Source organism: Embiotoca jacksoni, unplaced genomic scaffold, assembly GCF_022577435.1.
Source record: "Embiotoca jacksoni isolate LCO1_2020_lvr unplaced genomic scaffold, fEmbJac1.0.p SCAF_16, whole genome shotgun sequence".
Taxonomy (NCBI): Eukaryota; Metazoa; Chordata; class Actinopteri; family Embiotocidae; genus Embiotoca; species Embiotoca jacksoni.
Genome location: NW_027185296.1, coordinates 14604636 through 14620527, shown reverse-complemented (window position 1 = coordinate 14620527; position 15892 = coordinate 14604636). Strand labels below are relative to the sequence as shown.

Here is a 15892-nt window from a genome sequence, read left to right as displayed (position 1 = left end):
AACACGGAGGTCACCGGGGATGCAGCTTCAGATATCAGCCCACATCTAAACAAGAGGCTTCATAAATGCAACATGAACAGTTCTGGTCTGGTCCAGTTCCTGCTCTGTGATAACTAATCTATATATAAATCTATCTGTAGTAACAGAACTGCCGACGGAGGAGCGGCCACATGCATTGCTCACCCAGCGAAACACCGAGCTGTGAAGGATCTGGCTTCTTACCTACTATTTCAAGCAACCAATGAGCCTGTCGCAGAAGTGCCGACTCAGCATGGAACCATTTCACATGCTCCAAATATTGTACTCAGCAAACAGGAGGTATTTTTTCATCATGGATGCAGCCATGTTTTATTCATAGAGGCTGGTTCTAAGGAGGTGTGTGCAGACAGTCTGAGAGTGAGGGTTTGTACCACCGGGCATTAGAGGAGGTTTACAGTGCCATTCAACACTTCCTCAATGTTGTTCTGTTGTCTTGATAAATTCAGGATAATGTTCATTTCCCCAGAAATGTACATTATCCATCAGTTACAACTCTGCTGATCTCCTCTCTAACATAAATCCTGCTTTTATTCAGTAATTAGTGAGAGTTGCTTCCATTTAACAGTTTATTATTACTATTAAGCATCTGCAGTGAATGTCATCATTTCATATTAAAAGCCTTAATGTGGCTAAAAGGGAATCAGTTTAGAAAATCTGCAGGAATCAGACATGGAAAATTATGAAAAGCTTTTGAAATATTAACTATAAAACAAATAAAACAATAAACCTGTTAACATGAAAAACATGATAGTGGTGAATGTTTCCTGTAAATCTACATTGCTCTGGCTTTACAATATGTACTTCCTCTTCTTCATGTCGATCATCTGTAATACTCTGTACTTATACTGCCTACTTGGCACACTGAGGATGTTCTATCTCATATACGTATGCTATTTGTTGTTTGTCACAGTTTTCTTGCCGTACCATTTTATTTATTCTGCTACATGGCTTAATTTCCCCGAGATCAATCAACCAACATGATCTCATCTTGGATAATCTTCTTACAGCTTTCCAAAGATGGTGCTTCAAGTTCATCAACTGGTGATTTCTGCATAAACAAACACCTGCAGAATATTTTCTAATGTGTTTCAGCTCTAAGATTTAAGATCTCTGACTCCAACTGACAAGACGGTTTCCAGCAGTGAGATCACGATGCAATCACTTCTATCTGTAATATACTTTTTAAAGTAAAGGCAGTTGAATTTATCATTTGATACTGTCGTCATATAAGACAAAACATTCTATATTTTCATTATTAGCAACGATTAGCTCTTCAAACATCTTACAGACAGTAACACCAGGTTACAGACTGCAGACTACAACCCTCACTGGGTCTGACGAAACAAATTAAGTTCACAACAACTGCATCATGAAAAAAAAAAACATTTTAAAACTTAAGCTTCAGTTTTTACTTCTTTTTGAAACGATATCTATAAAACTATATTTCTATAAAATGATATAAAAGCAGCCTGTGAGATTCGTCCCAGAACCAACCGTCACTTGTTGGTTACTGTAGTGCAGATGAACTGTGTTTACACCTCGTACTGGATCCTCTGAGATTCTGCTCATGAAGCCTCGTCATCATCACTGAACACTAAACATGGCGGCCTTCATGCTGGAGAGACTTGTTTTGCAGTCAGAAAGAGTTTTGATTTCACCATTAACACTAATCATCCACAAGTGTTCCTTAGTCTCCTTGATAGATCTTATTTGATCCTCTTTACTGATCATATTTACAGTAAGAATCTAAATGGATGAAATAGTCTCCATCCTGAAGGTTTTTATGTCTCTACACATCATCCCACCTCCCTCCTCTCCCCTTCCCATCACTCTCAATCTCCTGCCTCTCCTTTTCTAGGACCAATTTCATCCCCTCCCTCTGACTCTCCACACACACACACACACACACACACACACACACACACACACACACACACACACACACACACACACACACACACACACACACACAACACACACACAGGACCGTCAGAGCCTGCAGCCTCTGCTCTCCAGACTTCATGACAGGGCTGCTGCGCTTTTAGTCAATCTGCTCACACACACACACACACACACACACACACACACACACACACACACACACACACACACACACACACACACACACACACAGGTAACCAGACACCTTCACACACTCACAGACAAGTTGTCAGTCGGACCGAGCGCAGCTCACAGAGTGTCTCTGCTGTCGGTCAGGACCACAGAGTAGAACTGGAGCGCTGATGCTTCTGGACTGAGAGGAGCAGATACACTGAGAGGGAGGGGGGTGGGGGGTATATGTGTTTAAGCATTTGGTGTGCGTTAATAATACATATCGTACATTTTTAATAAATACTATTGATTAATTTATTGGTTGTTATTCTTATTAATTTATAATTGTTTAGTTTATAAAATGTCAGAAATGAATTAAAAATGTCAAAAACAATCTCCCAAAGCCGAAGCCTATGTGTATATATAGATATATACACATATATAGGTATATATGTATGTATGTAATAAACACATGTAACATATACATGTAATATAAACATGTAATAAACACATGTAATATATACATGTAATATAAACATGTAATAAACACATGTAACATATACATGTAATATAAACATGTAATAAACACATGTAATATATACATGTAATATAAACATGTAATAAACACATGTAACATATACATGTAACATATACATGTAATATAAACATGTAATAAACACATGTAATATATACATGTAATATAAACATGTAATAAACACATGTAACATATACATGTAATATAAACATGTAATAAACACATGTAACAGATACATGTAATATAAACATGTAATAAACACATGTAACATATACATGTAACATAAACATGTAATAAACACATGTAATATATACATGTAATATAAACATGTAATAAACACATGTAACATATACATGTAATATAAACATGTAATAAACACATGTAATATATACATGTAATATAAACATGTAATAAACACATGTAACATATACATGTAATATAAACATGTAATAAACACATGTAACATATACATGTAATATAAACATGTCATAAACACATGTAACATATACATGTAATATAAACATGTAATAAACACATGTAATATATACATGTAATATAAACATGTCATAAACACATGTAACATATACATGTAATATAAACATGTAATAAACACATGTAACATATACATGTAATATAAACATGTAATAAACACATGTAATATATTCGCACGAAATGTAGGCGACACACCAGGAAACTATTACATACTGGTCCAACAAACTGAGTCATGCAGACATGAGTGTTTACTTCATCTGCAAGTAGAAGGAAGCTGTGAAATGAACAAACCACAGAAGAAGAGAGAGTGTGTGTGTGTGTGTGTGTGTGTGTGTGTGTGTGTGTGTGTGTGTGTGTGTGTGTGTGTGTGTGTACAAACCTCTGCATGCTTCCAGTTGCCCTGTAAGAACTTTCCGGATCTCTGACACCCACATGGTCTTCACATCCATGGAGGGAGCCTGGGGAGGAAAACACACACACACACACACACACACACACACACACACACACACACACACACACACACACACACACACACACACACACACACACACACACACACACACACACACACACACACACATTTTCAAAGGTTATTCAGGCACATACACACATTAGCATCAGAAGTGTATCTGAGTGAGTGTGTGGTGCAACACTGCCCCCCAGAGGATGGCTATGGAAGTCTATCAACATCTCCGAATGACAAACTTCACTAAAGATTAGATTTTATATTATAAATACATCAGGTGTTTTAAGTAGTAATTTTGGGGGTAAAGTGAAGTGAATGTATTCTAATTAATAACACCAGACTATTGCACTCCAAATGTAAACATGCATACATACATACAAAGCATGACACAATATGTCATTAAAAGTCTCACATTCAAAGTGAGGCTGAAGTACAGAATAAATATAAGCAGTAAATAGACTAAAATTATTCTTCTTATTATACATTTAACAGTTTGTTCACTGATTATCAATATCAGACAAGCTACTGCAGCTGGTTGAGCAGGTTTTTGTACTTTATGTACAGGTTGATAATAATTGTACTTGTGGCCTTCAACCTCAGGATCAGGACCCAGCCAACGGTCACCAGAAATATCAGACAGGTTGTGAGATCATTGTTGGATTAAAGAAGTAGAAGAATCTGGAAACGCAATCATGTTCTGATGAATTGTAGATGTGAATCTGAGGTTGGTGGTTCAATCCCCAGCTCCTCCTGTCCACATGCCTAAGTGTCCTTGAGCAAGACACCGAACCCTAAAATTGCTCCTGATGGTGAACCATCGGTGTGTTGTAAGTCGCTTTGGATAAAAGTGTCAGCTAAATGAAATGTAGCTAATCTCTCCTTTTTTAAAAAAAAAAAAAAAGAAAATCTATTGTGGCCTCTAACTGAAGATGAAACCTTCTGAGAAGTTTGGAGTGGAAGTGTTTCTTTGGTGGAACAATACAAAAAAAAAAATCTAAAAAGTGATGACCAGATTTGTTTGTAGGTTGAGCAGCTGAATGACGGAACAACTCGTTTAATCTCAACAATCCAGTCGACGATGCTCCGAATAGAAGCTACACAAACAGGGAGGTTTCACACATCCTCAATGCAACAGCAGAGAATATCCTGATCTCCTCTTCTCTTCCTGAATCAGGATGGAGAATGAAAGGCCACAAAGGCTTCTGAAAGCTCTTCTATTTAAAAGTGAAGTTAAAAGTTCACCTTTGGATTCTAATAGATATTTGACTTATGGCCACAAACATGCTTCACGAGGTCACAGTTGCCACGACCTTTGACTTTCGACCCCCAAAATCAAGTCTGCTCATCCTTGGGACCGAGTGAATATTTAAGGCAAATTTGAAGAAATTCCCTCCAAACTTCCGAGATATGGCGTTCACGTGAATGTGACATCATCCCATAGGAACAAGTCATGTGATTGGAGGTGAATGTAAAGCAGGGCGGAAACGTTGCACCAACGTACCTGGATGATATAAACTTCCTCTCTGCCGTTGTACCAAACCTCAAACTTCTTGCTGTCACCTTTGACGTTCTCTGTGATCCCCACAGCGCTCATCTGGACAGAAACAGGACGAGACACAGAGACGTTGGTGAACCAGACTATTTCAGATGAATATTCATTAGACTGTAAAAACTATGATCAGCAATCACTAAAAAGGCGTGAATGTGTTGTTCAGTGATGCACCAGATGCATCGCGTATGCCAGAAAGGTCTAATCAGAAAGTATGATGCCCGTTCAGACACCAACATTTTAAAGTGTGAGTCTTGTGTATTTTCTTTATTGTCAGAAATTCTCATGAAAAGACAAACTGGGATCTTTTCTCTTCCCATCTTTGCTCTGCGCTCAGGAACTGGACCTTTGTCTCACATTTCCTCAAGGCGACGAGGACAACGGTGGTGGACGATATGTATTATCACCCACCTGCAGGCACAGCAAGTCTTCCACTGCTCTGTCTGTGGACATCTCACACTCTGCTAGTACCTGCACCGGCCACCAGAGAGAGCCACAGCCTCCACTTTTATTTGTCAAAACCTTGTCGATAAACTGTTTAATCGTTGTTCTAATGGTATTGATTGTTTATATATTCTTATCGAAAAGGAGATTTGGTATGAATTAGTCTATACATAAAAAAACGAACTAAAAGAATCTGAAATAACTTTATAATAAATAGTATTGTATGTAAAGAATTGATGGTTTCCTAAATGTTAGTATTCCATCCTGCTGCATCTCCTCGAACACGTACGGTCTGTACGTTGAACACATTGATGTCATATTGGTGGGTGCTTTAAAAGGTTGCATGTTCTTTCAGCACACACACACACACCTCTTTATTTATCAATCCTTCATACAGGAAACACCGAAGCACCAGGTGTGTATTAATCCACTGATGAATATAGTTCTCCAAAATAAAGCACTACTTCTGAAAACTACAGTTTCATTTAATTCAAGTTCCCCAACCAATAAGACTAAGTGGAGAAGTACCACTTAGGTTTTTTAATTATTTCAGGTATTTGTGAATGCAATATGCTAAATTATATTTCTAAAACATAAAAAGGACTCATCTACAACTACGAATCATGCTGGGTTTTTTTTTATACTTGACTTCCCTTGGATTTTTATTCGTGGTTATTGATATCGATGGGAACTGAAGCTGAGTACTGCATATGTATCATGATATATAGAAACCCTGGAGTTTCGATAGAAAAGGTCAGTCCACTGCTTGTAACAACCAGCATTTGTTTTCATTTCATGAGAAACAGGAAGTATATTTCGTTAATGTGGTGAGGGTTATCTAGAAGTGAGCAGGTGATGATTTGTTAACAAGTGAGTCTAATCAACTATGAGTCAGTAAATGACTAATATCACTGCTCTAAGGACTTTAACATCACAACAATATACAGGAACAGAACTATGGACTCCTGACTGTATACGAGCAGCCAATAGCATGAAGGAGGAGGAGCTTAAAGCTGAGGCCACAGAGCCCCGGATCAGATCAACACATATTCAGACATGTTATCAGGTCCATGATAGAAGGTCTGTACTCTATGTCAAGACTAATGTGTTGCTGGTCTGCCCCCAGTCTGCAAATCTGATTTGTAAAAATACAATAGGGAAATATATGAATTTACACACAATACCATCAATTAAAAAAAAATAAACTTTTACATTCCATTATTGTACAAAATACAAATGGGATATGTTGTATTAAAAGACACAAGAAGACAAGTGATGAAGTTATTTGTGATGAAGTTATTTGACTCTGAAGGCAGGCGCTGACATCATAGACGTCCAAACATGCTTCCTTCTCAATACTTCGACTTTATTCTCCAAATTTTGACTTTTTCTTAAAATTGTGTTTCTGACTTTATTCTTGAAATTTGGATTTTCTTCTCAAAAGCAAAAAAAAAAAAATCCTCCTCTTATTTATTTTTCTTTGATGTGATCATAACTCTGTCGTCCAAATGTCTCAATCCGTTTGGTCTTTTGTTTTTTAATTCATAATAATTCTATGAAAAACCTGTTGAAAAACACCTGTCAAGAAGTCTCTGATAATCTTTTGGCAATGTCAGTCAGAAATCATGACAACAACTCATTACAACACTGGTGCATGCACCCGTGTACACAAACTATAAAATATCCTCACGCCTGAAGAAGGCGTGACACCAGACTTCACAGAGAAACAGTCAGTCAACAGCTGTGTTGGGTTCAACGTAGACCGCTGTGTTAGTTAGAAGTTTACATCAGCATGTGTCTGACCTTGAGCGAGTGTTTGAAGCTGTAGGACGGCGTCTTGTCGTGTCCATCGGTGGTCTCCTCTCGTTTCTTACAGAACAGCAGCACCTTGTCGTACAGGAACAGGTGTCTCTGCATGGGCTTGAAGCGGGCCAGGTCCTTCACCTGAAGTGAGGTGAGCTGTCAGTCGTTCTGTTCATTCATCACTCCACAGCTCAACCACCGCATTCACATTCACAGAATCAGTGTAACAGTGAGAAACTAAGTGTGATTCCTCTCTAGTATTCCTGAGGTAAATAAGAATAGATATGAATAATCTCTGAGCTATTTCCCTCTGATCTCTGCTGTAGACAGTCACAAACCAAAGGATTTTTACTGTAATGATTTTCAGGAAGAACATGAAATGCTCCGTATTTTGAAAGGTGCCAGTAACATCACCTTCTTGAACCCTCTTGTCACCATTAATCTTTAACTTGGATTCATCACTAAGAAGGACTTTTTACTGTCCTGGTGTTACAGGACCAGAATCCACGGTGTGACTAACGGGAGGGTTCACGGTTCTCAGGGAGTCGTTGGGGATCGGTCTGCTGGACGGAGACCTCAGGTTCATGTTACAACTATTGAAGCTGCTGCTTTAACCAGACACTCTACTACCACTGCAAATACATTCAGAACAATGAAGCTTGACTTCAGGCTCATCTCAGTTGACCCGACACTGGTTTCTGATTGGTTATGAGCGACAGTCTGAGACTGTGACATGCTTGTAAATTTCAGCCCACTAAAAGCATTTGGCCAAAACATCCTCAGAAACGTTGCTTCGGAGACACGACTCTGAGATTGAAGCCTCAATTTCTTTATTTTGCAGATTCTGTATCAGTGATGAAGTGACTCTTCTATCTTTTGGTGAACAAAACTTGATGTATTGAACTTCTTGATTTGGATACAACTGATGTACTTTCCACAAAGGGTTTTACAGTGCAATCATGCACAGCCCCCTGAGGAGTTAACACAATAATACTTTGTTAGAAAGGTTCTGCTGCACACCTGAGGCACAACGGTACAGTATTACAAGGGAACGATGGCTGCAGGTGGATTTCTTAAACAAGGTCAGTTTAGCTTACCTTGCTGTGTCCTTTTTTGTGCTCGGTCCACACGTTGAAGGATCCCTGCATCAGCAGCTTCCCCAGTTCACTCAGGTTCCCCTGAGAACATCAACAGTCAGTCAGAGAACATCAACAGTCAGAGAACATCAACAGTCAGAGAACATCAACAGTCAGTCAGAGAACATCAACAGTCAGTCAGAGAACATCAACAGTCAGAGAACATCAACAGTCAGAGAACATCAACAGTCAGTCAGAGAACATCAACAGTCAGTCAGAGAACATCAACAGTCAGTCAGAGAACATCAACAGTCAGAGAACATCAACAGTCAGTCAGAGAACATCAACAGTCAGAGAACATCAACAGTCAGTGAGACCTATAGTTGTAGCAGTTTGTAGGTCAGCATTTTGTCTGCACAGTCCCATTTCAGCTCAGTGGTTGTTGTAGATCATGGAGGGAGTCCATAAAAGATACATTTTAATCTATATTGAAATGCTTCCATCTGTAAAACGTTATCTGAGTACGTTTGCTGAAGTGAAGAACCGGCTGCAGCTCATGAATCTGGGACGGCTTCTAGCAGCTGAGTGACTAGAATACATTTCGAGGAAGAAGTCAGGACATGAGGGTTCTAGTCTGGGTTTAAGATGATGGATGAGCCTACTTAATACTGGACTTTAGGGATAAATTTAGATTGTTTCACATTTACAACCAGCATAAAGATATTTGTCTTTCCAACAAAGACCACAGCATCTCACTGACCTAAACCAAGTTGTATTATATAATGTAACATTGATGTGTAACGATGGAAGGCACATACGATTTATTCTGGATTATTCTGATAACAGAGGTGAATGTGTCATATGTTCATTATGAAGTCAAATCAAACGTATGATACTTAGATCCTTTGATCCCAGAGTGTTTGCTATTATGCAACCAAACAGATCCAAACTACACCAAGAGTGTAACATATAGAATATATATATTTATATATATATATATATATATATATATATATATATATATATATATATATATATATATATATATATATATATATGAATATACATATAATAGTGCTATGTTAACATCATAACTATAACTATTTGGTTTACATACACTCTTGGAGGGGATAAAAAGTCTTTGAGATTAAAGACCAATAACAAATGCTTGAATTGTTAGTAGTGAACAACACATTAACTTCCTGAACTCCAAACTACTCCTCAATATTGATGATTTATTAACGTAGAACCAGTCCAGCTGCTGGAGCTTCTAGCAAGAGGATCACGTAACGGTTGGGTAGTTGATTATCTGCATCCTGTTTTAGGCTTGCAGTTATTTTGATGGATTGTTAGGAACAAAAGTGTACTAAATATTTGACCCAACACAACATATACTGTATATACACATACAATATATTTATACAATCATTAAGATCATGGAGTTGTGTCTGAAAAGAATGAAGTCCTCACTAATGACAGCAAAAACAGCAGCGTCTAACAGACTAACAATTAAATACATTCATATGAAATGAATTGTACAATTCTTATACTGTCTACTGTCAGACACCTTCAACACGGTAAACGTATTCATTTTATATGTATTTTTTTTAGGAAGAAAGAACACTGGTATTCTTTGGTATTTCCAATGCAGCTGCATGGACTAACTTTAAAATGGGGATGAAATTTAAGAAAACATGGGACCATCTGATGAGAAAACCCGCAACTGAAACCAAAATACCCAACACAAGTATCCAAGGTTAAAGAAAAGTATTGTACTAAAAGCTGAGTTATTAACACACTTTTACCCACTGTGATCACTGAGCCACTTCAGCTCTGTTTGAAGTCAGGAGATAAAACCCATGCTATAAATTCCTTCACTTTTACTGAAGTAGAAACACAGAAGAAGCTGAGAGCTGTAAAATTACAACCATGTGATGAAAAGGTAAAAATACATCCCTTTGATGGAGCACCTACACAAGCAGCTTCATCAAAACCACCAGGAACATGAACTGTTACAAGGATTTACTCAAAAAAACGATCCACTGATGTCATATCTTTATAAAAGTTCACCCTTTTGACCCTTTAGCAGGAAAAGAAAAACTTCTCAGGTGAGAGTCAGCTTTCTGAATTTCTCTTTCATGTAAAATTCCTTCTGTTGCAAAATGTTTTCGAATTTTGACTGACTGATTAACTGACTGACTGATTAACTGACTGACTGACTGCCGCACCCCTCTCCCTCACTCCCACCCTCTCCCCCACCCCCTCCCACACACGCACACCCCTCTAATGATGTAATGCTGAGAGCATGTGAACATGGTGGATATGTTTAATGGAGAGATGATGTCAGTCACCTGAAAGCCAGTGATGGCTATCTGGTGCATGGAGTCGTTGACAGACTTGATGATGTCCAGCATGGTGGCTAAAGCCTCCTCCAACTCAGCCATCTGACCTTTACTGCATTTTAACATCTCCTGTTGCACAGAAAGGAGGAAGACGGGGATGAAATGAAGAACACAAACCTCTTCTGGCATCCCCAGGAACTACTTTTAATAAGCTGTTAAATTACAGTGAAATGTAGTTTAGTTGTTTCCTGGTTATTTAATATTACATACAACATGAATGTCCTCACAAAATCATATCCTGTCATCACTGTGCTGACAGATTAGTCATGAAATATTTGCATACATTTTACTGATGTCTGAATGACGACTTGTCATGTTATGACAGGAGTTTAATGTGCAGTGTGTGTGTGTGTGTGTGTGTGTGTGTGTGTGTGTGTGTGTGTGTGTGTGTGTGTGTGTGTGTGTGTGTGTGTGTGTGTGTACCTTCAGCATGAGCTGGTATTTGGTGATCCTCTGCACAGGCTTCAGCAGGTAGGCATCCAGAGACAGTTTGTGGTCCAGTTTTTTCTGGCATTCCTGTCGGCACAAACACCAAACTCTCTCCATGAAGAAGGACACATGACAGATACACTGTCAGAGCTGCTGTGACCTTTAGTTATATATTATATATGATTATATATATCATGATTGTGTGTGTGTTACCTGAAAGAACAGACTGTCTCCACACTGTCTCCAGAGTAGTTCAGAGCGGGGTTTATTCTGACAGTACTTCTCATACACCTGCAGCTCTTCTTTCTGAAAACAGACACAAAACGAGTGAAAGGAGCTTCTGTGTTTGCTCAAAAGATCCCACCATCATCTATCTGTTTATGTAGTATATGGCTTCATAGTTTCTTGTAAAATAAGTTTTCATATTCCTAATTTGTTGAGTCAGGTATGAACACGCTATGAGTGTCTGAATGATGCAGGAGGTCTGCACGTTCTGCCTCCAGCATATCACCATATCAACAAGCCCTGACATGACAGAAACCTTCACATTCTGAGCTCCTATTTAACAAAAGAACTCCAAGTGCAAACGTACTGGGTGCAGCCTGACTTTAAGTAGTGTGGCTGCTGACTCTCTCTTTATTTGCAATGTTCCTTTCAGTCACGTGGTTCTGGTGTTTTTCAGACAGCTGAAGTACAGCAGCCAGTGGGTCTGAGGAAAGGTTTGGTGGTTGGGGAGAGAGAGGAGAACCTTTAGCTTTTCACATCTCTGCGATCCTCTAAAGCAGGGGTGTCAAACATACGGCCCGCGGGCCGGATCCGGCCCGCCAGGGGATCCAGCTCGGCCCGCCGGATGACTTTGCTAAGTGTGAAAATTACAGAAAGACATAAATTGCATTTCTATGAGAAAATGGAGGTTTATGAGTACAAACGTTTTGTTATTTTTTTTAATCGATCCAGTAATTGCTTCAAAAACAGCGTAAATGGGCTGATGTCTGAGTTTTTGGTCTTTCTGTTTCTAATTTATTGTAGAAAGACCTTAAAACAGGGTTTATCATCCAAAAACCTTCACCAATGATTTAAACAAAGAGAAATATTGTCGTTATGTATGCGTTATTATGCTATGATTTTACTGGTCTGGCCCACTTGAGATCAAAGTGGGCAGTATGTGGCCCCTTCACTAAAATGAGTTTGACACCCCCGCTCTAAAGCATCTCTTTGTCCTGGGAATGAATTCAGTGGCTTCCCTGCAGTCATCTGTGCAGATGGTCTGTTCTCAGAAACACCTCCTCAGGTGAGTATGTGCTACCTGTCCCTGCAGCTCCTGTTCCCTCCTGGTAACTTCAGATTGTTTTCATTCTGTTTATCTTCCTTCTTCTGTACCACTGTCGAGTCTTGACCTTTGACTTCTCTTTTCTTTTTGACTATTTCTTACACAATACAGGTGAGTGAGCTTATGGGCTCTCTCTTGTTTTGGGGACAGAGAAAGAATGGTTCCTCCACCTATGAGAGTAAATCAATAAGTTCCTAGAACTCCTCTCGGAGCTCAGCACCATGACGTATAGGGAGCAGGAGAAAGGTATAACAGTAAAGAGTAACTGGTTCAAATGTCATCGCTTTATCAAAGTTTGTAACAAAAATGATTGGGAAACAGAAAGAAGTCGCAAGGAGTTGGGCAGAAACACAAACATCACTCAGAACCTTTCCAGGCTGGTTGCTTCATGTCTCAGCCCTCCTGAACATTGTGGGACTCTCCATTGAAGATTTACAGAGTTTGAGACTAAATGTGTTGTTTTCCCTCTGGTGATGTCCACGGAGAAACTGCAGACGCATCCAGAACACTTATCACGAACATGGGTGGAACTCAGGAATTGATTAAACTTGAAGCAGTTACTCATCAGCGTTATATCTTCATCCTCTTCCTTCTCTGTGCACATTGGCAGTAGGTTAAGTTGTCTCAGAAACCGCTGACCTCCACCGCACCTCCAGCTTTTCAGCCTGAGGCCTTTGCAAAGAATATTTAGACCCCCTATCATCTACTTAACCTAACTGCAGAGGCTGAGAGGCTTCACACCTCGTGTCCTCAGAGAGCCTTCGGGTCCTGTGTGGACCTTTCAAAGCTGCATCGGCCCACTGGATAAGAAATCTGATTTCCCTTGCTTATGAGCATCCCGGTGCAGAAACCCCTTCAGGGTATTTGACACATTTGAAGCACCCTCAGAAGATGCAGTCTGCTGCCTCCTCATCAACCCTCACCAGGTTTCATGATTGACAGCCTGAGTCTTTCTCCGCTCTCAAGAGTCGCTGCAGATGCTTCGTTTTTAAACACAAATAAATCAGTATTCATGTGTTTGCTTGTGAGTGTATCTGTTAAATTCAAGGATGCAAAGTACCAGCCCTAAACCTAAACACTGAACAGTCTCCATCTCTAGCCTCTCTCAGTTTATCTCATAAGGTTTACTGCCTCCCCTGCCAGCTTTAGAGTCACAGTGCCAGAGTTACAGTGTGTTTTCTGGATTTGTTTTTTTTTTGTTTTTTTTGACTCGGTACTGGAAGCTCACCTTATTTTTTTTGTCTTCTGCCTTTGTAATAAAGTTCTAGTTGTTTGTTAATAAAACCTTTTGTTTGCTCGGGGCATCAGCCTCCGTTGTCTTGCTTTTGGACCTCCTGAGTTATACCTGACAGTTCGTGTCATTTTCAGATCTCTATACCTCAAGGTTTGAGGAGTAAAACTATTTTACCCCTCTGATACTCAGTTAACGATTCCTGATGACACTTTCGCTTTTCAAATCCCAGCGAATCATTCAATATGAACAAAATCTGTAATTTGTCAATGAGTGCCTAAATGTTGTTTATAACTGTTTACACTAAAGCACAGACTCAGTCACTAACTTGTTGTTTCTCAGATGTGGCAAAATAAAAAATATCAAAATATAAAAGTTCTCCTGATATGTATTGAATACATATTATATATATATATATATATATATATATATATATATATATATATATATATATATATATATATATATATATATATTATACTGAAGGATAATGCACTTCATATCTTGGAGAATGTAGCATAAGGGAACCAGTAATGTAAAGTATAGACATCTGAAAAATGAACCTAGTTCATGTATTTAGTTACTTTCCAACACAGTTTGTGGACTACTCACCCTTTTCAGAAAACAGGTTCCTATCAGCTCTGGTTTCTCTGCACAGTTCTCCAGCTCCATCAGAAAAGTCCTGCAGGTAATAATGAACAATTAATGAGAACACAACACACATAATAAAAGTAATTGTTCCATGGTGAGCTCATCTAACACAAGTAAGCAAATTCAACAACTTGGACATCATGAGTACAATCTTGTTTGTTCCTGATATTAGATATCAGAGTATATCGCAGGACAATGTAAGACATGCACTCCACCCACCTGTTGTGAAACTCGTAGATCTCGGGCAGGTTGCCGAACAGCACATCCTTTTTGTTCTCCAGTGATGGGGGGATGAGGTGGCTGAGCTCAGAGTTATTCAGCTCAGCAAAATAACCCTGGGGAGCATCGGGTGACCGGGAGGACACAACGAAGACACAACCGAGAAGGAAAACAGAAGCTTATGTCAAAATTAGTCCAGGATGCAAAGCAGGACAGTTATTTAGAAAGGACGATTTCTAATCTCTGTCGGGTGAAACTCATTCCACAGATGGACAGCGATAGACAAAGAGAATTAATATAGACGAATATACACTTCCACACCATGCTATGTTTTATTTAATCAACTAGTGCTATCACAGTCGTGTGCACTCATAATAACGTATTGTGCAACTACACTAATAAAGTAACAGATAAGACCGGCCTTTTGTACAGATCAAACTTAAAGGCTAGCAATGCACTTCTGTAGCCCAGTATCACGGTAAAGTGTATAATAGTCACGCCTGTCCACTACAGAAGAACGTAAAATAGACACACTTGTCCACTACAGAAAAACGTTTGATAGACACTACAGAAATAGACAATTTTGACCTCTCATGGTGTGACAGTTTTATGTTTTGTAAGCATGAAACTTACACGCATTTAAATCTCACATCAGAATGGTGTTATTAATTTTTATTTTTTTTATTTTATTCACTTTATTAATCCCTGAGGGGAAATGTCTTCACTACAGCAGGGGGGCTCTCAGGGGGGAGATGCTGCAGCAGGCTGCCACTAGCGCGGCGCCAGGTAACCTGACCTGAGGTGCATGTTTTTGGATGATGGGAGGAAGCCGGAGAACCCGGAGAGAACCCACGCAAGCACAGGGAGAACATGCAAACTCCGCACAGAAAGGCCCAGGACCGGATTTGAACCCGGAACCTTTTTGCTGTGAGGTGACAGTGCTAACCACTGCACCACCGTGCTGCCCACCAAAGAATTAGGACAATTAGGAGGGTGGAGAGGTGGCATGGTGGCATGAATAAGCTGCCACGTGGTTTAGCTTTAAGTTTCATTTTCCTATAAATCAAATGGCTGAATGCAATTAGTAGGTTTCATTTTTGTGCACTACAAGAAAACGTGTGACTTTCACGCCTAGACAGCACAAAGCGTGTCTGTTTTACGTTTTGCAGTA

At 39.3% G+C, this 15892-nt stretch overlaps 1 protein-coding gene across 7 annotated transcripts in view; it reads right to left on the bottom strand.

Annotated features, from left to right (window-relative positions):
- mcf2l2 (MCF.2 cell line derived transforming sequence-like 2) overlaps nt 1-15892 on the bottom strand; it is a 102836-nt gene that overhangs the window by 25515 nt on the left and 61429 nt on the right. For all 7 annotated transcript variants that reach the window (XM_069151063.1, XM_069151069.1, XM_069151064.1 and 4 more), the window contains 9 exons: nt 14722-14837; nt 14464-14533; nt 11504-11596; nt 11285-11377; nt 10811-10930; nt 8481-8561; nt 7384-7524; nt 5089-5181; nt 3498-3576 (listed from right to left, as the gene is read on the bottom strand). In XM_069151063.1, coding sequence (XP_069007164.1) covers nt 3498-3576; nt 5089-5181; nt 7384-7524; nt 8481-8561; nt 10811-10930; nt 11285-11377; nt 11504-11596; nt 14464-14533; nt 14722-14837 — 886 coding nt within the window. The remainder of the gene's footprint in view (nt 1-3497; nt 3577-5088; nt 5182-7383; nt 7525-8480; nt 8562-10810; nt 10931-11284; nt 11378-11503; nt 11597-14463; nt 14534-14721; nt 14838-15892) is intronic.